Source organism: Lissotriton vulgaris, chromosome 3_1, assembly GCF_964263255.1.
Source record: "Lissotriton vulgaris chromosome 3_1, aLisVul1.2, whole genome shotgun sequence".
NCBI lineage: Eukaryota > Metazoa > Chordata > Amphibia > Caudata > Salamandridae > Lissotriton > Lissotriton vulgaris.
Window position 1 is genome coordinate 545954883 of NC_141689.1, and position 22365 is coordinate 545977247.

At 48.7% G+C, this 22365-nt stretch overlaps 1 protein-coding gene across 1 annotated transcript in view; it reads right to left on the reverse strand.

Moving 5' to 3' along the window:
• BDP1 (BDP1 general transcription factor IIIB subunit) overlaps nucleotides 1–22365 on the reverse strand; it is a 1412545-nt gene that overhangs the window by 1336342 nt on the left and 53838 nt on the right. Inside the window, exon 5 of the mRNA XM_086960808.1 lies at nucleotides 2174–2299. Coding sequence (XP_086816934.1) covers nucleotides 2174–2299 — 126 coding nt within the window. The remainder of the gene's footprint in view (nucleotides 1–2173; nucleotides 2300–22365) is intronic.

A 22365-nucleotide genomic window follows, 5' to 3' on the forward strand; every position in this document is an offset into this window, starting at 1 on the left:
ACTAAGATTATTTGCAATGTGTGTTCTTTTTTTTGTCTTTTATTAGTTACATGTTGTGATCCTGCACCACCCTCTACTCTCTTCTGTTATGCGTTCTACACCTGGATTATGTTTCAGGTGGGTGTGGTAGGCTTTGTGCATCAGTTCAGTTATTGCCTTTTTGACTTTGAGCCATCACTTGCATTACGCTGAGCTCATATTGTGTTCTTGTATCCTTCTCAGATCTCCTTTCCTGCTGTCCCTACCCTTTCCTTCCCCCTGCTCGACTACCCCAATAGTCTGTGTGCCATTAATTGCCAGACTTGGAGCCGTCCAGAGGTGGGCCCCCTTTGAGCATCAATACGAACCTGAGGATTCAGAATGTAGGAGCCTGACAGGTGCCACCTTCATAACAGGGTCTTTTCAGGGCCGCAAGCTTAATTTTGAGGTCCATAATTAGTCACTATATAGAGGAAATTACATTGTCAAGACTAAAGAACGTTGTTTTTGGAACCATGCATGTCATGACCTCTGAGAGAAAAACGGCATTGCAGAATAACTATTTTGACAAGCGAGGTCCGTCCAGTTAATGACAAAGGTAGAGTGGCCCAGAATTGTGAAGCTTGCTTGAGACCCATTGTGTGCAATAGTTATACCTAGGGATGTAAACACCATCTCCTCCCATGGCAAGCCTAAATCCTGGAATCCTGAGATATCCACACTTTTCAGAGTGCTGATCGGGAATTATTGAGACTTGCACCATTTCTTGGTTAGTTCCAAGTCTGCCGCAGACCTTTGCAGCTCACTTCACAGATGAATTGGAGCCTTCTCGGGTTCCTAAATGTACACCAGTTCATCATCAGTGTATAATGAGAATGTGAGTGGTATTTACCTATTCATACTTCCCATTCATGCATCATGTATCTGACCGCAGCTGCTAGCGGCTTCAGAGCCAACGCTAATATGTTGGATGAGAGGGGGAATCCCTGCAAGTTGCCCCTCTCTAGCATCTATTTCTCTGATGTAATCTACTCAGTTTTCAACCATGCCATTGGTGACATACGTTGTAACTTTATCCAGATGAATTTATTTAGGCAAAATACATAATGATGCAAAGCAGCAAAAAGAAAGCTCCTTCAGACTGTGGTGAATGCTTTGCCAGGTCAAGTGATGCAGTGGCAAACTTCCTCCTGGCATTCTCTAGGAATTATTTTTTAACATGTGCAAGGTGTCTCAAATATAGCATCATGTTTCTTTGTGGGATAAATCTAGATTGATTAAAGTGATTTAATGAACTAACTACTCTCAGCAGCCTATCTGCTATGGCTTTACTCAGCATTTGGCATCAGTATTGAGCGCTGATAAAGGGCTGTAAGAACCACAATCTGCAGTGTCTTGTAACAGTCAGGGCATCCATATAAGCTCCCAGAAATGTATCTACGAAAATTCCATTCTTTTGTTTGCAAAATTAGATGGCGATCAGATCTGCAATTACAAACCTTCAATTCAGAGATAACTAACAGCAATTCTACACAATTAATGGTTCCTCCAGATAGTCTCAATATTCTGATTAAAGACAAGGCAGCCAAGTCTCACCAGACACTTACTTATTTCAACATTAGTTAGATAAATTGCCTGGGAGTATAATAAATGCATACTTTGTGCTGATATTTCACTAATCCCTCCATGAGTGATCACATCCCCGCCTCCTGGTGTGCTCATGAGCCCAGGGGTTTCATAATTCAATAGTCAGGGCATTCACTTGCTTTCCATATCTCCTTCCCTATGAAAAGGTTGACAATATCCAGTTCGTATACATGTATCAATTATATCATATGGTGTTGTCAACAAGTGATTCTTCTCTGCCTCAGCTTTACAGAGCTCCAGCTCTAAAGGTATAATTTTCTCTAGTTCACTAGGTATTTTCCAGGTTTCCTTGTCACCGTCATGCTGATTTTAAATCCTATGTACTTTACAGCCAAATATCAATGAGGTCACAGAAAACTCCATGCTTTTAAAAACGTAAAAGACAGTTACTGGCTGAAAGAGGCCACTGAGTGTTCACAGCTCACAGTATGAGGGCCTTTGTCCTGTAGCTCGGGGTGGAGAACCCATATTTTTTTACAGAGAACTCTGGTTGTAGACCCAAATCCAAACTCTTTAAATGTGCTACTTCATCAATGTTTTACAATACCTCTCTTCATCAAGTATAATGGTGCCATCTTCTGCCACTTTCACCCGGGGAACGAGGAGAGGACCATCATTGCTTTCTTCCTCCTCCACATCTTCTTCAGCTTCAAGGATGTTTTTCTCTTCAGGCCTACAATGCAAACAAAATATTGAGCTTTGCAAAACATACAAACATTTTAAAACTAAGCAACACTCTAGCAGTATGTAGCATGGATTACAAAAGAAATCGGCGTAATGTGTTATTGTTTGAATTTAGTACTAAAGTCACAGGTGTTCAAGAAACATGTACAGATGGACATGGGTTGAATCATAGATCAGATTTATGGTACTATGGTAGAAGAGGAGAAGGGTTAAGGCAACAACCCACTTGAAAATGCCACATGCACTAGGATTATGTTAATTTATACTTACTCAATATGTAGATAGATGACAAGTATCAGAATCCAACCCCACTGTCTCAACCTCCAGTGCAGATGATGCACTGAAGTGTGTTAGAATCAATTTTCATAAAATACTACTGTTTGAAGATTAACAAGCTACGTGCAGTCCCTTACACCTCTAAAGTTTCAGAATTATATGCCAATAATTCAGCAAAACGTATGAATATTTCACAAATAAGTGATGAAATAGCAATATTGTGAAGAAAAGATAAAAGGGAGCTTAATAAAGGGGAAGCTAACATGCAGGAAAAAGGCTCTGACATTTTATGGGAGACTTCTCCGTTTTCCAAAGTAGGGCTTAAGTAAGTATGGGATATATTTTGTTAGAGTATAGGTTACACATACGCAATACTTCAGGGTCTTATTAATCATTTTGACAAAAGTATATGAAGGAACAGGATTAAAAGAAGCAAAAGAAGGACTAGGAAGAGTAAGGCTTTCTATGCAAGGAATTTGCATTTGCTACTTAACAGGTTCACGCAATGAAAAATGAAAGACACAATGTGGAGCCGAAGTTAAAGATTTATAGTGCAAGAAAGGTCCACAATTTACATTCATTCTATAGCAAAGAATTACCGTTTGGAGAAGGCAGTAATGAGGAAAATGGATAAGATGTTGGGAAGCACTGAAAGCAGGAGTAGGGAGTACAGTTTACCCCCCCCCTCCCTCCCCCCTCCCCCCCCCTCTGAGTCCATAATGCATAGGGAAGAAACTTAGATAAGTAACCTCTGGTACAGCATGAAAACTATTTGCATGAGTTGGGATCATCAGCCCAAAACTGAAGGCATCAAATGCCCGTCCAGCTCATTTTCAGTTTAGGACTAATCCTTTTCTTATTATGCGCAAAGAATCTGGGCATCGAGTGGAGTGACCACGAGTGGAGTGCATGCAGAAAAGTGCTTCAGGACCTTGTCCGGTGTAGTGAGCGCTATATAAATTCAATTAAATTAAGTGGAGTGGAATAGAGTGGAGTGGATTGTATGGAGTAGAATGAAGTAGCTTTGTGCAACATGGAGTGGAGAGGCTTTGTGTGGTGCAGAGTGGAGAAGCATTATGTGGTGTAGATTGGAGTGACATTGTAGTAGAATGAAGTATCAATGTGTAGCATGAAGTGGAATGATACTGAGTGGCATGTAGTGGAGTGGCATTGAGTGGAGTGACATTGTGTGGAGTGGCACTTTGTGGAGTGGCATTGACTGGCAGAGTGGAGTTGCATTGTATAGCGTGAAGTGGGGTGGCACCGTTTGGCATGAAGTGGAGCGGCACTGAGCAGTGTAGAGAGCGGAGTGGCACTGACTGGACTGCAGTGACATCGTGTGACACTGTGTGGCGTGATATTGTGAGATCTGGAGTGGCATTATGGGATGTGGAGGGACACTGTGGTGTGGGGTGCAGTGGTAAAATGTGGAGTGGATTTCAATGGTATTTTGTGGAGTGGAGTGGCACGGTGCAGAGTCGACTGAAGTGTCATTAAGGAGAGTGGAGTGGAGTTGATTGCGAGGAGTTAAGAAGAATTGCCTGGAGTGGAGTGTGTGACAAGGAGTGGAGTGGAGTGGAATTGTGTGGAGTGGCATGGCGGGGAGTTGAGTGCAACTGTGTGGTGCAAAGTGGAATTGTGTGGCATGTAAGTGTGTGGTGTGGAATTGTGCACCATGGAATGGAGTGGAATTGTTTGGCATGGACCCGTGTGGCGTGGAATTGTGTGGTGTGAACCGAGTGAAGTAGAATTGATTGGAATGAAGGGGACACACTTTACTTTGGATTCTCTGGCGCTGTGAATCTCATGGAATGGACTGCATCAGAGTGCTTGGGAGGCCAGGCTGAGGTGGGACTTTGTCCCTCATCATTCCCCTTGTGTAAGGAGGGGCCCTAGTTCATTAATGCTATTTAAGCACTGCATCAGCTCCGCAGCGTGGGATGCTCTTCATGGTGGTTTCTCTGCCCGCTGTGAATCTCATGGAATGGAATGCATCAAAGTGCTTGGGAGACCCTGCTGGGGTGGGACTTCGCCCCACATCATTCCCCATGCCTAAGGAGGGGCCTTGGTCTTTGACTCTCTTAAAGCACTGCATTAGCTCCACAGTGCGGGACGCACTTTATGGTAGTTTCTCTGCCCGCTGTGAATCTCATGGAACAAACTACATCAGATGCTTGGGAGGCACAGTCGGGGAGGGACTTTGTGTCCCAGCATTCCCCTTGTCTAAGGAGGGGATCAGGTCCATTGGCGATATTAAAGCGCTGCATAAGCTCAGCAGCGCAGGGCACCCCGGGCTTGTGAAGACCGGGCCAAGAGCAGTCCTGTCCGTGCCAGTCAGCGGTCAGAAGAGGCCGGGCCAGGCCCACTCCCTTGGCCTTATCGCTTGCCTTTTGTCACTTTTTGTAACATGGGCAAAAGGAAAGCTGCTTTTAGTTCCACGGCAGACAAAAAAATTGCTACCACTGATATTTTTCTGGTCTGCGCCGAAAGAGTTCTCAAGAAGGAGATGCATCTATCCCTGGAGGAGGTAAGGGCCAAGTTACCTCCACTTGTTGCCTCTGATGAGGACATGGGACTTTATGTGTCTGAAGATTCTCCTCTGATGCCCTCTCATTCAGAGAGAACTGAAATTGTTTGCAATGATCAGCCCGATAATGGCCACTGAACCCCCTGATCAAAAAAAGAGAGGTACTTTACATAAGAAGATTTTGCTCACATCTAAGGTGACTAACCAAAATCAGGACATTGTAAAGGGTACTACCGCTTATTTGAACTTTGATGAAATTTGCAATAGGGTTGAAACCATAATAAAATTGTACTTAAAACCACTACAGGACTGTCTTGAATGCATAGAGGCTAAACTTTCCCAACAGTGTAATCTTAGTACTGATAGACCCTCTGCCCTATTAAGGCAACACTGGCCTCATCTCGAGTCGCTAGTACTACAAATGCTCTAGAAATGTGTGTGTGGGGAGGGAGACTTGCCCTCAGTGGCTTCGGATGGCCAGCTTCATATATCTAATGCTTCCATCTCTTCAGCCCCTTGGTCTGTTGTCACGAAGGGGGTACCTCCGAGCAGGAATACAAGGAGGATGAGGTCAGATGATGGTGTATTCCACATTAAGTAGAGATCCTCCTCTGTTTTCGCAGCTTGTAAATATGGAGAACGGAACACCCATGAAGACAATGATTTGGACATATTTCAACCTGCCTCCTTTAAGTGGCGTAGACTGCCTCCAGACTCGACCCTGAGGACGCAGTCATCACCCACGTGGACGAAAGCCTGGGGGGCGGGAAGAGGATTGGGGAAGGAAACGTCAAAGAGAGACGCCACGGCGAAGACGGAAGACGCGAAACCAGGAGGCCGAGAAACCGGCGACTTGCCCCGCCATGCTCCCGGAGGAGCGTGGCTTACACAGGGGTATCGGTGTGCTATCAGAGTCCCACGCAGAAGGAAAACGGACGACAGACCAGGAGAGCGAAGTTCCTTATAAACACTATAAGGAAAACTAAAGACAAGGAACTGAAAATAAACCAATATTACTGAATATTGCCCTACTGGTCCCGCCTGGTCCTTACACTGGTTGACACCTGTACAATGTGTCAGTCAGACTGGAACAGGCATGCGGAGCGCACATATAGTAATGGCTAATGCACCTAGACTTAAAGTGGGGCAGTTTGAGTCTATTGACCAGTTGATCTTAAAACTTTCCACTTGTTTATTAATTATATGGGCTTTCTCTGACGATAGTGAGCTTGTATGTATTCAAGGAATGACATGTTACTAATGCTGGCTATATACTTCATATAAGATACTGAAAATGTGCAGTGGTAAAATGTGGAGTGGATTTCAATGGTATTTTGTGGAGTGGAGTGGCACGGTGCAGAGTCGACTGAAGTGTCATTAAGGAGAGTGGAGTGGAGTTGATTGCGAGGAGTTAAGAAGAATTGCCTGGAGTGGAGTGTGTGACAAGGAGTGGAGTGGAGTGGAATTGTGTGGAGTGGCATGGCGGGGAGTTGAGTGCAACTGTGTGGTGCAAAGTGGAATTGTGTGGCATGTAAGTGTGTGGTGTGGAATTGTGCACCATGGAATGGAGTGGAATTGTTTGGCATGGACCCGTGTGGCGTGGAATTGTGTGGTGTGAACCGAGTGAAGTAGAATTGATTGGAATGAAGGGGACACACTTTACTTTGGATTCTCTGGCGCTGTGAATCTCATGGAATGGACTGCATCAGAGTGCTTGGGAGGCCAGGCTGAGGTGGGACTTTGTCCCTCATCATTCCCCTTGTGTAAGGAGGGGCCCTAGTTCATTAATGCTATTTAAGCACTGCATCAGCTCCGCAGCGTGGGATGCTCTTCATGGTGGTTTCTCTGCCCGCTGTGAATCTCATGGAATGGAATGCATCAAAGTGCTTGGGAGACCCTGCTGGGGTGGGACTTCGCCCCACATCATTCCCCATGCCTAAGGAGGGGCCTTGGTCTTTGACTCTCTTAAAGCACTGCATTAGCTCCACAGTGCGGGACGCACTTTATGGTAGTTTCTCTGCCCGCTGTGAATCTCATGGAACAAACTACATCAGATGCTTGGGAGGCACAGTCGGGGAGGGACTTTGTGTCCCAGCATTCCCCTTGTCTAAGGAGGGGATCAGGTCCATTGGCGATATTAAAGCGCTGCATAAGCTCAGCAGCGCAGGGCACCCCGGGCTTGTGAAGACCGGGCCAAGAGCAGTCCTGTCCGTGCCAGTCAGCGGTCAGAAGAGGCCGGGCCAGGCCCACTCCCTTGGCCTTATCGCTTGCCTTTTGTCACTTTTTGTAACATGGGCAAAAGGAAAGCTGCTTTTAGTTCCACGGCAGACAAAAAAATTGCTACCACTGATATTTTTCTGGTCTGCGCCGAAAGAGTTCTCAAGAAGGAGATGCATCTATCCCTGGAGGAGGTAAGGGCCAAGTTACCTCCACTTGTTGCCTCTGATGAGGACATGGGACTTTATGTGTCTGAAGATTCTCCTCTGATGCCCTCTCATTCAGAGAGAACTGAAATTGTTTGCAATGATCAGCCCGATAATGGCCACTGAACCCCCTGATCAAAAAAAGAGAGGTACTTTACATAAGAAGATTTTGCTCACATCTAAGGTGACTAACCAAAATCAGGACATTGTAAAGGGTACTACCGCTTATTTGAACTTTGATGAAATTTGCAATAGGGTTGAAACCATAATAAAATTGTACTTAAAACCACTACAGGACTGTCTTGAATGCATAGAGGCTAAACTTTCCCAACTGTGTAATCTTAGTACTGATAGACCCTCTGCCCTATTAAGGCAACACTGGCCTCATCTCGAGTCGCTAGTACTACAAATGCTCTAGAAATGTGTGTGTGGGGAGGGAGACTTGCCCTCAGTGGCTTCGGATGGCCAGCTTCATATATCTAATGCTTCCATCTCTTCAGCCCCTTGGTCTGTTGTCACGAAGGGGGTACCTCCGAGCAGGAATACAAGGAGGATGAGGTCAGATGATGGTGTATTCCACATTAAGTAGAGATCCTCCTCTGTTTTCGCAGCTTGTAAATATGGAGAACGGAACACCCATGAAGACAATGATTTGGACATATTTCAACCTGCCTCCTTTAAGTGGCGTAGACTGCCTCCAGACTCGACCCTGAGGACGCAGTCATCACCCACGTGGACGAAAGCCTGGGGGGCGGGAAGAGGATTGGGGAAGGAAACGTCAAAGAGAGACGCCACGGCGAAGACGGAAGACGCGAAACCAGGAGGCCGAGAAACCGGCGACTTGCCCCGCCATGCTCCCGGAGGAGCGTGGCTTACACAGGGGTATCGGTGTGCTATCAGAGTCCCACGCAGAAGGAAAACGGACGACATACCAGGAGAGCGCAGTTCCTTATAAACACTATAAGGAAAACTAAAGACAAGGAACTGAAAATAAACCAATATTACTGAATATTGCCCTACTGGTCCCGCCTGGTCCTTACACTGGTTGACACCTGTACAATGTGTCAGTCAGACTGGAACAGGCATGCGGAGCGCACATATAGTAATGGCTAATGCACCTAGACTTAAAGTGGGGCAGTTTGAGTCTATTGACCAGTTGATCTTAAAACTTTCCACTTGTTTATTAATTATATGGGCTTTCTCTGACGATAGTGAGCTTGTATGTATTCAAGGAATGACATGTTACTAATGCTGGCTATATACTTCATATAAGATACTGAAAATGTACATGTATATACTTGTCCTGGATACAGTGGAAACAGTTTGAATAAAATCAAGTAAAAAAAAAAAAAAAAAAAGTATATGGACTTTGATACCTCTTTATTTGATCAAATCTTTATGGCCAGAAGGGTTGACTGAGGGGGGGGGGGGGGGGGGGGGGGAGGAGGGGGCGGGGGGAGGGGGGGGGGGGCATCACCCAAGGCATTCTCTGGAGACTGGTTAGTTGTCAACTTCAGAGATTCAAATATAGTCTAGGGTTGTTTGACTTGATCAAAACACACTTTTTCGGGGATTTACCAGATATCCCTTTTGCCTCTGAGTTCCTTTTACAAGCCCTGTAATTTTAACTCAGTCAAGTCAAGTCAAGTCATAGAATTTGTATAGCGCACTACATACCCAGAGGGTTTCAAGGCGCTTAGGAAGGGGAGGAGGATTATTTGTCAAATATCCACGTTTTAAGCTGCTTTCTAAACGCTAGGTGGTTCTGGGTGAGGCGAAGGTAGGCGGGGAGTGAGTTCCATGTTTTAGCAGCCAGGTATGAAAAGGATCTGCCTCCCATGGTGGTCTTGTTGATGCGAGGTACAGTGGCGAAGGCTTGGCTGGAAGAACGTAGTTGGCGGGGGGGGGGGGTGTAGAAGGACAGTCGAGAGTTGAGGCAATCTGGTCCGATGTCGTAGAGTGATTTGTGTGCGTGGGTAAGCAGTCGGAAAGTGATCCTCTTATTGATGGGTAGCCAGTGGAGGTCTTTAAGGTGACCAGAGATGTGTTCGTTGCGTGGGATGTCTAATATGAGCCTGGCTGAGGCGTTTTGGATTCGTTGGAGTTTCTTCTGGAGTTTAGCGGTGGTACCTGCGTAGAGGGTGTTTCCGTAGTCCAGTCGGCTCGTGACCAGAGCGTGGGTGACTGTTTTCCTTGTTTCAGAGGGGATCCAGCGGAATGTTTTTCTGAGCATGCGAAGAATGTTGAAGCAGGATGAGGATACGGCGCTGACTTGTCTGTTCATTGAGAGTGAAGAATCCAGGATGACGCCAAGGTTCCGTGCGTGGTCTGTCGGGATGGGTGCTTTTCCGAGGGCTTCCGGCCACCAGGAGTCGTCCCAAGCAGAGGGGGATGTACCTAAGATGAGGACTTCTGTTTTGTCTGAGTTCAGTTTCAGACGGCTTTGTTTCATCCATTCTGCGACTTCTTTCATTCCTTCGTGTAGGTTAGATTTGGCGGTGCTGGGGTCCTTGGTGAGAGAAAGGATCAGTTGAGTGTCATCCGCGTAAGAGATGATGTTGAGGTTGTGTTGGCGGGCGATGGCCGCAAGGGGGCTCATGTATACGTTGAAGAGGGTGGGACTGAGTGAGGATCATTGAGGTACGCCGCAGATGACTTCAGAGGCCTCGGACTTGAATGGAGGAAGGCGGACTCTCTGGGTTCTTCCGGTGAGGAACGAGGTGATCCATTCAAGTGCTTTTCCTTGGATTCCGATGTTATTGAGGCGTTGTAGAAGGGTGCTGTGGCAGACTGTGTCGAATGCTGCCGAGAGGTCGAGGAGGATGAGGGCGACTGTGCCTCCATTGTCTAGTAGAGTTCGAATGTCGTCTGTTGCTGCGATGAGGGCGGTCTCAGTGCTGTGTTTTGCTCGGAAGCCAGACTGTGAGGGGTCGAGGGATTTGTTGGCTTCGAGGAAGGCGGCGAGCTGGTTGTTGACGGCTTTCTCGATGACTTTGGCCGGGAATGGAAGAAGCGAGATGGGGCGGTAATTTTTGAGTTTGGTGGGGTCCGCTGTGGGTTTTTTCAGAAGGGCGGTGAGTTCAGCGTGTTTCCAGACTTCCGGGAAGGTGGCGGAGTTGAAGGAGCAGTTGATGACGTCTCGGAGGTGCGGTGCTATGACGGAGTCTGCTTTGTTGAAGATGTGGTGAGGACATGGGTCTGTGGGGGATCCTGAGTGGATGGAGTTCATCAGGCGGATGGTTTCCTCAGTGGAGATTGGGTTCCAGTCGTTAAGGGTGTTTACGGGGGGAAGATGGTCAGCAGATGGTGGGGTGGGTTGGTTTCCGGGTTGGTTGTCAAAGCTGTTGTGGATGTCTGCAATCTTGTTGTGGAAAAAAGAGGCTAGGGAGTCGCAGAGGGTTTGAGAGGGGGTGATGTCGTTGGAGTTGGCCGAGGGGTTGGAAAATTCCTTGACGATGTTGAAAAGTTCCTTGCTGTTGTGGGCGTTGTTGTCAAGTCGATCCTTGAATGCTGTTTTCTTGGCCTTTCGGATTAGTTGGTGGTGAGTGCGGGTGGCGCTTTTGAAGGCGTCCTTGGTGCTGGTGGATGGGTCTTTTTTCCAGGCCTTTTCAAGGGAGCGGCAGAGTTTCTTGGACTTCTTGAGATCATCGTTGAACCATGAGGCCTTCTTGCTGCCAGGTTTGCTTTGACGTTTTTTCAGTGGTGCTAAGGTGTCGGCGGTGTTGGATAACCATAGGGTGAGGTTGGCGGCGGCTTCGTTGGCGTTAGAAGAGAGGGTTGGGGAGTTTCGAAGGAGCGATGCGGAGATTTGGTCCGTGGTGATTTTGTTCCAGTTTCTTTGCAGGGTAGGTTGGGAGTGGTTGATGGGTTTCGGCTTGTTGTAGGAGAAGTGAACGCAGCTGTGGTCGGTCCATAGGAGATCCGTGGTGTGGCTGAAGGAGACATGATTGCTGGAGGTGAAGATGGGGTTGAGTGTGTGACCTGCGATGTGGGTGGGGGAAGTGACTAGTTGTTTAAGTCCGAGGTTGGCGAGGTTGTCCACGAGGGTGGCGGTGCTATGGTCGTTTAACTTTTCAAGGTGAAAGTTGAGGTCTCCCAGAAGAATATAGTCTTTGGAGGGGAGCGCGTGTGGAGAGATGAAGTCCGTGATGTCTTCACTGAATTTTGCGCGGGGTCCTGGTGGTCTGTAGAGGAGGGTACCTCTGAGTGTGGTTTTGGGGTCGATGTGGATCTGGAAGTGAAGGTGTTCGGAGTTGGCGAGGTTGGCGTCGGAGCTGGTTGAGATGCGGATTGATTTCTTGTGGACGATAGCGATTCCTCCTCCTGTGTGGCTGGTTCGGTCTTTGCGAGTAATCTTATAGTCTTCAGGGATGGCAATGGTGATGTCCGGTGCGGAGGAAGCATTCATCCATGTTTCCGTAAGGAAGGCGATGTCCGGAGAGATGGTGTCTAGTAGGTTCCATAGGTCAATGGCATGTCTGTGGACCGATCGGGTGTTGAGAAGGATGCATTGTAGGTGGTTGGGGTCGGGAATCTGTGGTGTGGTCGTAGCGGGGATGCTGTCGGTGCCGCTGAATTTGCAGGAGTAGCAAGAGAAAGGTCCATGGGTGTGTCCAGGAGCGGCTTGGACGCAGTTGGGGGCGCGACCGGGGTTAAGGGCTAGGAGGGTGGCGGCATCGTAAGTGAGGCGGGTGGGCTGGGCAGCGCGAGGGGCAGGGGGTATGGCGCTGGGCGCGGTCCAGGCGCGGACGGGCGTAGACGGGCTTACCTTAGGCGCACCTTCGGCGTGTACGTAGCGCGTGGACGCTGCGCGTGGGGGCAAATCAGTTACCAGCGTGATGTTCAGGTACAGAAATAAATGCCAGCGCGACTCTAATTAAATAATAATACCCAGCGCGAGTCTAGATGAATAATTAATACACAGCGCGATTCAAATTAAATAATAAATACACAGCGCAAGTCTAGTTAAGTGACTAATACAGCGCGAGTCAAGAGAAATGAATACGCATCAATCAGAGCAGTTGCAAAACAGCAGTCTCGGTCTCACCAGCGAGCCACAACGTGAGCAGGAGCTGGGGTCAGGGAGCGACCGTGCTGGAACAGGTCCAGGTGGTCACAGCGCGTCAGAGGAGGTAGGGAGCCCTCTATCCGTGGGTGGGAGGGGCAGCAGTTGGGAGGCGGTAGCAGGGAGGAGGGGCGGGTCAGGGAGCGAGTCAACAAGATGGAGGGTCAAGGGGAGACGAAGGCAGGGGCAGCAAATGCACCACGGCACCGGGGGCGCAAATCAGTTACCAGCGTGATGTTCAGGTACAGAAATAAATGCCAGCGCGACTCTAATTAAATAATAATACCCAGCGCGAGTCTAGATGAATAATTAATACACAGCGCGATTCAAATTAAATAGTAAATACACAGCGCAAGTCTAGTTAAGTGACTAATACAGCGCGAGTCAAGAGAAATGAATACGCATCAATCAGAGCAGTTGCAAAACAGCAGTCTCGGTCTCACCAGCGAGCCACAACGTGAGCAGGAGCTGGGGTCAGGGAGCGACCGTGCTGGAACAGGTCCAGGTGGTCACAGCGCGTCAGAGGAGGTAGGGAGCCCTCTATCCGTGGGTGGGAGGGGCAGCAGTTGGGAGGCGGTAGCAGGGAGGAGGGGCGTGTCAGGGAGCGAGTCAACAAGATGGAGGGTCAAGGGGAGACGAAGGCAGGGGCAGCAAATGCACCACGGCACCGGGGGCGCAAATCAGTTACCAGCGTGATGTTCAGGTACAGAAATAAATGCCAGCGCAACTCTAATTAAATAATAATACCCAGCGCGAGTCTAGATGAATAATTAATACACAGCGCGATTCAAATTAAATAATAAATACACAGCGCAAGTCTAGTTAAGTGACTAATACAGCGCGAGTCAAGAGAAATGAATACGCATCAATCAGAGCAGTTGCAAAACAGCAGTCTCGGTCTCACCAGCGAGCCACAACGTGAGCAGGAGCTGGGGTCAGGGAGCGACCGTGCTGGAACAGGTCCAGGTGGTCACAGCGCGTCAGAGGAGGTAGGGAGCCCTCTATCCGTGGGTGGGAGGGGCAGCAGTTGGGAGGCGGTAGCAGGGAGGAGGGGCGGGTCAGGGAGCGAGTCAACAAGATGGAGGGTCAAGGGGAGACAAAGGCAGGGGCAGCAAATGCACCACGGCACCGGGGGCGCAAATCAGTTACCAGCGTGATGTTCAGGTACAGAAATAAATGCCAGCGCGACTCTAATTAAATAATAATACCCAGCGCGAGTCTAGATGAATAATTAATACACAGCGCGATTCAAATTAAATAATAAATACACAGCGCAAGTCTAGTTAAGTGACTAATACAGTGCGAGTCAAGAGAAATGAATACGCATCAATCAGAGCAGTTGCAAAACAGCAGTCTCGGTCTCACCAGCGAGCCACAACGTGAGCAGGAGCTGGGGTCAGGGAGCGACCGTGCTGGAACAGGTCCAGGTGGTCACAGCGCGTCAGAGGAGGTAGGGAGCCCTCTATCCGTGGGTGGGAGGGGCAGCAGTTGGGAGGCGGTAGCAGGGAGGAGGGGCGGGTCAGGGAGCGAGTCAACAAGATGGAGGGTCAAGGGGAGACGAAGGCAGGGGCAGCAAATGCACCACGGCACCGGGGGCGCAAATCAGTTACCAGCGTGATGTTCAGGTACAGAAATAAATGCCAGCGCGGCTCTAATTAAATAATAATACCCAGCGCGAGTCTAGATGAATAATTAATACACAGCGCGATTCAAATTAAATAATAAATACACAGCGCAAGTCTAGTTAAGTGACTAATACAGCGCGAGTCAAGAGAAATGAATACGCATCAATCAGAGCAGTTGCAAAACAGCAGTCTCGGTCTCACCAGCGAGCCACAACGTGAGCAGGAGCTGGGGTCAGGGAGCGACCGTGCTGGAACAGGTCCAGGTGGTCACAGCGCGTCAGAGGAGGTAGGGAGCCCTCTATCCGTGGGTGGGAGGGGCAGCAGTTGGGAGGCGGTAGCAGGGAGGAGGGGCGGGTCAGGGAGCGAGTCAACAAGATGGAGGGTCAAGGGGAGACTAAGGCAGGGGCAGCAAATGCACCACGGCACCGGGGGCGCAAATCAGTTACCAGCGTGATGTTCAGGTACAGAAATAAATGCCAGCGCGACTCTAATTAAATAATAATACCCAGCGCGAGTCTAGATGAATAATTAATACACAGCGCGATTCAAATTAAATATTAAATACACAGCGCAAGTCTAGTTAAGTGACTAATACAGCGCGAGTCAAGAGAAATGAATACGCATCAATCAGAGCAGTTGCAAAACAGCAGTCTCGGTCTCACCAGTGAGCCACAACGTGAGCAGGAGCTGGGGTCAGGGAGCGACCGTGCTGGAACAGGTCCAGGTGGTCACAGCGCGTCAGAGGAGGTAGGGAGCCCTCTATCCGTGGGTGGGAGGGGCAGCAGTTGGGAGGCGGTAGCAGGGAGGAGGGGCGGGTCAGGGAGCGAGTCAACAAGATGGAGGGTCAAGGGGAGACGAAGGCAGGGGCAGCAAATGCACCACGGCACCGGGGGCGCAAATCAGTTACCAGCGTGATGTTCAGGTACAGAAATAAATGCCAGCGCGACTCTAATTAAATAATAATACCCAGCGCGAGTCTAGATGAATAATTAATACACAGCGCGATTCAAATTAAATAATAAATACACAGCGCAAGTCTAGTTAAGTGACTAATACAGCGCGAGTCAAGAGAAATGAATACGCATCAATCAGAGCAGTTGCAAAACAGCAGTCTCGGTCTCACCAGCGAGCCACAACGTGAGCAGGAGCTGGGGTCAGGGAGCGACCGTGCTGGAACAGGTCCAGGTGGTCACAGCGCGTCAGAGGAGGTAGGGAGCCCTCTATCCGTGGGTGGGAGGGGCAGCAGTTGGGAGGCGGTAGCAGGGAGGAGGGGCGGGTCAGGGAGCGAGTCAACAAGATGGAGGGTCAAGGGGAGACGAAGGCAGGGGCAGCAAATGCACCACGGCACCGGGGGCGCAAATCAGTTACCAGCGTGATGTTCAGGTACAGAAATAAATGCCAGCGCGACTCTAATTAAATAATAATACCCAGCGCGAGTCTAGATGAATAATTAATACACAGCGCGATTCAAATTAAATAATAAATACACAGCGCAAGTCTAGTTAAGTGACTAATACAGCGCGAGTCAAGAGAAATGAATACGCATCAATCAGAGCAGTTGCAAAACAGCAGTCTCGGTCTCACCAGCGAGCCACAACGTGAGCAGGAGCTGGGGTCAGGGAGCGACCGTGCTGGAACAGGTCCAGGTGGTCACAGCGAGTCAGAGGAGGTAGGGAGCCCTCTATCCGTGGGTGGGAGGGGCAGCAGTTGGGAGGCGGTAGCAGGGAGGAGGGGCGGGTCAGGGAGCGAGTCAACAAGATGGAGGGTCAAGGGGAGACGAAGGCAGGGGCAGCAAATGCACCACGGCACCGGGGGCGCAAATCAGTTACCAGCGTGATGTTCAGGTACAGAAATAAATGCCAGCGCGACTCTAATTAAATAATAATACCCAGCGCGAGTCTAGATGAATAATTAATACACAGCGCGATTCAAATTAAATAATAAATACACAGCGCAAGTCTAATTAAGTGACTAATACAGCGCGAGTCAAGAGAAATGAATACGCATCAATCAGAGCAGTTGCAAAACAGCAGTCTCGGTCTCACCAGCGAGCCACAACGTGAGCAGGAGCTGGGGTCAGGGGGCGACCGTGCTGGAACAGGTCCAGGTGGTCACAGCGCGTCAGAGGAGGTAGGGAGCCCTCTATCCGTGGGTGGGAGGGGCAGCAGTTGGGAGGCGGTAGCAGGGAGGAGGGGCGGGTCAGGGAGCGAGTCAACAAGATGGAGGGTCAAGGGGAGACGAAGGCAGGGGCAGCAAATGCACCACGGCACCGGGGGCGCAAATCAGTTACCAGCGTGATGTTCAGGTACAGAAATAAATGCCAGCGCGACTCTAATTAAATAATAATACCCAGCGCGAGTCTAGATGAATAATTAATACACAGCGCGATTCAAATTAAATAATAAATACACAGCGCGAGTCTAGTTAAGTGACTAATACAGCGCGAGTCAAGAGAAATGAATACGCATCAATCAGAGCAGTTGCAAAACAGCAGTCTCGGTCTCACCAGCGAGCCACAACGTGAGCAGGAGCTGGGGTCAGGGAGCGACCGTGTTGGAACAGGTCCAGGTGGTCACAGCGCGTCAGAGGAGGTAGGGAGCCCTCTATCCGTGGGTGGGAGGGACAGCAGTTGGGAGGCGGTAGCAGGGAGGAGGGGCGGGTCAGGGAGCGAGTCAACAAGATGGAGGGCCAAGGGGAGACGAAGGCAGGGGCAGCAAATGCACCACGGCACCGGGGGCGCAAATCAGTTACCAGCGTGATGTTCAGGTACAGAAATAAATGCCAGCGCGACTCTAATTAAATAATAATACCCAGCGCGAGTCTAGATGAATAATTAATACACAGCGCGATTCAAATTAAATAATAAATACACAGCGCAAGTCTAGTTAAGTGACTAATACAGCGCGAGTCAAGAGAAATGAATACGCATCAATCAGAGCAGTTGCAAAACAGCAGTCTCGGTCTCACCAGCGAGCCACAACGTGAGCAGGAGCTGGGGTCAGGGAGCGACCGTGCTGGAACAGGTCCAGGTGGTCACAGCGCGTCAGAGGAGGTAGGGAGCCCTCTATCCGTGGGTGGGAGGGGCAGCAGTTGGGAGGTGGTAGCAGGGAGGAGGGGCGGGTCAGGGAGCGAGTCAACAAGATGGAGGGTCAAGGGGAGACGAAGGCAGGGGCAGCAAATGCACCACGGCACCGGGGGCGCAAATCAGTTACCAGCGTGATGTTCAGGTACAGAAATAAATGCCAGCGCGGCTCTAATTAAATAATGATACCCAGCGCGAGTCTAGATGAATAATTAATACACAGCGCGATTCAAATTAAATAATAAATACACAGCGCAAGTCTAGTTAAGTGACTAATACAGCGCGAGTCAAGAGAAATGAATACGCATCAATCAGAGCAGTTGCAAAACAGCAGTCTCGGTCTCACCAGCGAGCCACAACGTGAGCAGGAGCTGGGGTCAGGGAGCGACCGTGCTGATCCTCTTTGAATCAGTTTCAAGTTCCCTGACAGGCCATAATGATGTACATTGGGCAGATAGGTCATTTGGAGTAACTCTTAATAACAAATGTGCTCCCTTGGAAGGGCTGGAGTGGTGAGACTAACTGGTTCATGTTCCTGAGGCAGAGCTTCTTAGTGGGCGAGGGGGGGTTGGAGAAGGGGTGAGATCAACAGACTGCTGAAACAATGGAAAAGTATAATGTCGCCTCCCTGAGTGGGCAATGCCCGGATGATGTTTTACACTTCCTCCTTTTAGAAACTTCCCTTTTAATTGATGAGAAAACTCAGCCAGCTCATGGGGAGCTAGATACTATCTTATCGGCCATGTGTAGAAAGAACAGTACCTGTAGCATTGTGCCCCTTCTGATCCTTTCCAACAGTCCTTAGGGGAGTTGGCGACTGACAAATTAGATAATAGAAATATTGCCAACACTTACAGATAATTCTGACTCAATTAAGATCATATTGTGACGCATAGCAAGCCTGCGGAAACAGCTGGAAGCGTTGGACTGGCTAGAGATAGTGGCCTTAACTTCATGTCATCTGTGTACAAGAAACTTGGGAAGAGAACCCAAGCTACATTGATGAATACAGTACATTTCACGGCCCGACTTCCACTTCAAATGCTGGTAGGACCAAAGGGGGTTTAGTTTCTCTTATTGTAAATACTTTCCCAGGGGAGTGATTACGTTTTATGATGATTCTGTATTTTATCATATTTTGTTGTGTCAACTATCAAAAGATTTGATCTGCTAATAATGTATTATTTATAATAACCGTTTTGATGGGAAAAGCTCACAGGTTGTGTTTGTCACAGTCTCATGTGTTCAGAAGGTATGTAACCACCACAAGCCACTGAGGGTGTTTTGGGCGGGGGATTTTAATGCTCACCATTTTCTGAAGCTTACAAAGGAAGTCTGTGGCATGACAGACAATAAGGAGGACACCTTGGCACACTTCAGACACAATGTATACAGTAATACCCTTAATAATTTCCTGAGCAAGTATAACTTGGGATGCTTAATGAACTGGGGGTTCCAAAACTTGGCCTTGCACCCACTTTTATGGGTATTGACCTAGTTTCTCGATAGACTATTTTAATTCTGGATGACATGAGTGCATTGGTTGCAGAGTTTGGTCATGAATTCACGGGGCATCGTGATTATGCTAAACTATGGTGTAGCAGGAAGTTAGAGGGGGTGAATACGCCCCATTTCAGCATTGGACTCCTTCCTGTTTTGGCTAGGGATAATGGGTTCACTATTAAATGGGACAAGGAGAACCAGCTGAATGTTCTTTCTAGTGTCATTCATGATAGTCAGGTGGGGATCATACTGTGTTTGGATCCGTTTGCTGACCTATACTGATTAAGTTGGTGTTTGCTGGTTATCATGGCAAGGATAAGGCAGGCCCTGACACCAGAAACCCACTCGGTAAAGCCATATCTAAGGGTCTGGTTTGGCTCGGCCTGAACTAAAGCCCTTGTGAAGCTGCACACAGCCTTACACACTGAAACGAGAGATAGAGACCTTTTCAGAAATGTGCAGGTAATCTACAAGAAGGCTCAGGAGGCTAGGATAAAGCAGATTAAGAAGGAAGCGTGGGAGGCCCTTTTGACAGCTAGTAAACAGAAAGATTGCAAAGCCTTTTGAAGGGTGTTAAAAGCTCCCTATATTAGGGAAGCCACAGATCCTTCAACAGATGTCCACATCCATGAAGTAAAATGGTTCGACCATTTTCCACTTTATACTCAAACAAGTCTTTGATCATTGCTGAAGTGGGCCCTGATGAGTCACGACCAAACCCAAATCCCCTAACCTTTAATTTAGAGGAGATACAAAGGGTAGTAATGAAAAGTAGTAAAAGTGCTTGGCCCGGATTGGGGTGGCTTTGGATGTCTATTTAGATTATGAGGGTCTTTGGGGCTCTTTTATCACTAATGTTTTTATTGCTAACGTAAGGATAGACCCACCCCTCTCTTGGAAAAGCTCAGTTATCACCCCAATCTATTAAAAAGGGAGAAATCGGAGGTGAATCATTTTAGGCCAATCTCTCACCTGGACGCCACAGCGAAATGATTGGGCGTATACTGTTGCAGAAATTTGAGAACTTGGCTCTTCGAAAAATATTTTGGCAGACATGCAATTTGGATTTTAAAAGGGGGTAGGTACCATTTACCAATGTCTGAACTTGAGCATCTTAATAGCCAAGTACACCATCGCTAAGAATCAAACTGTAGGAAAATGCCCTTCTTTGCATGGTTACCCCCCACGTTTTGCCTGATGTTGATGCTCGGTTGACCAAGTGTGTCCTGGATTCCTGCTAACCAGGTATCCAGGGCCTATGTTCTTTCCCCAAAAACGGTACTGTTGCACACCCAATTGGCAACCTTCTGGCCACATGTATGTCACTTGTAAAAGGTACCATGGGTACCAAGGGCCCTGTGACCAGGGAAGGCCTCCAAAGGCAGCAATACATATTGTGTCACCCTTAGAGGCCCTTTACCCTCACACACACACACTGTCATTTCAGGCTGCGTGTCTTGGTGCAGAACAAAGTGAAGAGTCGACATACATGGCACATGTCTCTGTGTGCCATGCCTACAATCCACTACCTATGGCATAGGTCAGCCACCCCTCTAGCTGAGTGCTCTATGCCACTGGTGAGGGTACAGGTTCATGGGCCCTGTACCCCTATAGTTTCTAAGTCCATTAATAGACATTGCAAGTGCAGGAAAGCCATAAGGAGTATATGGTAAGGGAGTTTGTCATTACGAACTCTACAGCACCATAATGGCTATACTAAAAACTGGGAAGTTTGAAATCAAACTTCTCAGTACATTAAATTCACACTGATGCCAGTGTGGGATTTAATGAACAATGCTCTATAGGGGCATCTTAGAGATGCTCCCTGAAAAACGGCCAGACTCTAGTGTTCTGCCTGACTGGCTGCTCCCCAGCTGCCACCCCAGACATGTTTCTAGACCCTTGGGTTCAGAGCCTCCCGCTCTCTGGGTCCTGAAACAAAGTACATCCTGGGCAGAGATGCCAAACCTCCTTCTCCCCAGGATGGGCAGGGTTCACAAAGGGGAAGCTTCAAAGGCTCGCCCACTTTGGGCGGGAGAATCAGTGGGAAAACCAAGATAGGAGAGGTGTGCCTACCCTTGCCAACCCCACCCCTCAGGTGGGGGAGGCGTGGTGAAGCAGAACTCTCCGTCTCCACCATCTTGAACATGAGGGGACCCAGCCAACCAGAGTGAGGCTTATGCGCCCTCCCACTGGAACGTGGCATAATAGGGGGTGTACCCATCCCAAGGAAGGGACCCATTGGTCCCAACCTGAACCTACCTGAAACGTCCCTAAATTTAGTATTTAGGGGCAACTCCGAACCTTGTCTCCTCAGACAAGAAAGAGGAAGGACTAAAAGCCATGCTGAGGGAAGAAGAGGAGGACGCCAACTGTCTTGGCCCCAGCCCTACCATCCTGTCCCGACTTCGACCTGCTCTAGCAGAATCCCAGTGTGTTCTGCAGCCAGCAGCCCCCAGAACTCGGAGGACCTGCCTTTCCTAACCAGACTGTGTCTCCGGTGAGCACCGGATTTGCTCATACACAGGCTCTGGTTCCGCCAATTCCATGAGTCTGCACCACCACTGCACCCGGAGCCCACAGCCCGAGTTTGAGTGGCCCAACACCACAAGGAGGTCTCCCCTGCGATCCTGAACTGGGATCTGGTGATTCCTGGCCTACCTCAAGTCTCCCGACTACGCCTGCAGTCCTTATCTGGAGGAGCCCGCGGCCGAAGCTGGCAAGGAAAACCCGACACCAAAATATACCCCGGCTCCTGACGCCCCATGGCCTTGGGTGGCCCAACCGACGATGTCCCGGCATCCCATGACATCCCAACTTACCTCTCCAACAGGTGATCGCCTACAGACAATGTTGGTGCCCGAGCCTGCAGTTTTTGTTCTGACCACAGCTTCCCCATTAAAATCAACAGGGCTCCAGGTGTTGACTCAGCACCATGGACCCAGCCACCCCATTGCCACTGTGAGTGTACCTTGGGTGCTATCTTGGATCCCCGTTTGCCCTGAGCTAAACCCTAGGAGCTATACTTCCACACTCAAGTGGCGTGCCCGTGAGCAGTCACCAACCGGAGGCCCCTTATCCCCCACTGAATTACATTGGGCCTCAGCACTCTGCAACCAGACACCCTAGTGATGCGGAGGGTGCTCTTTGAGTGCATCCTTGACCCTGCGGGAACCCTGGTTCTAACCTCAGAAACCAAACTCCCACAACAAGTACTTACCTTTAAACTGATAACTTAATTTCCTCCCATAGGATTGCATTGACTGCTTTTCTGTGAAAAAAAATGTTAAGTGTGGAGTTGGAAACTGTATGACAACCTAAGAAACTGTGTGCTTACAAAAACTGTCTTACTTACCTTTTATCTAGGAAATATCCCAGTGCGATATTTGGGCATATCACACTGAGTAGAAAAAGTCATTTCAAAGTAACGGAAAAGTAATTTCAACTATTCTGAACAGTTGACCTACCTGTAACAAAGCTAACTACATTCAACTGTATTATACCAGAAAATAAAAGAACAGAACAGACCCACCTCAAATACTCTTTGCGGATGA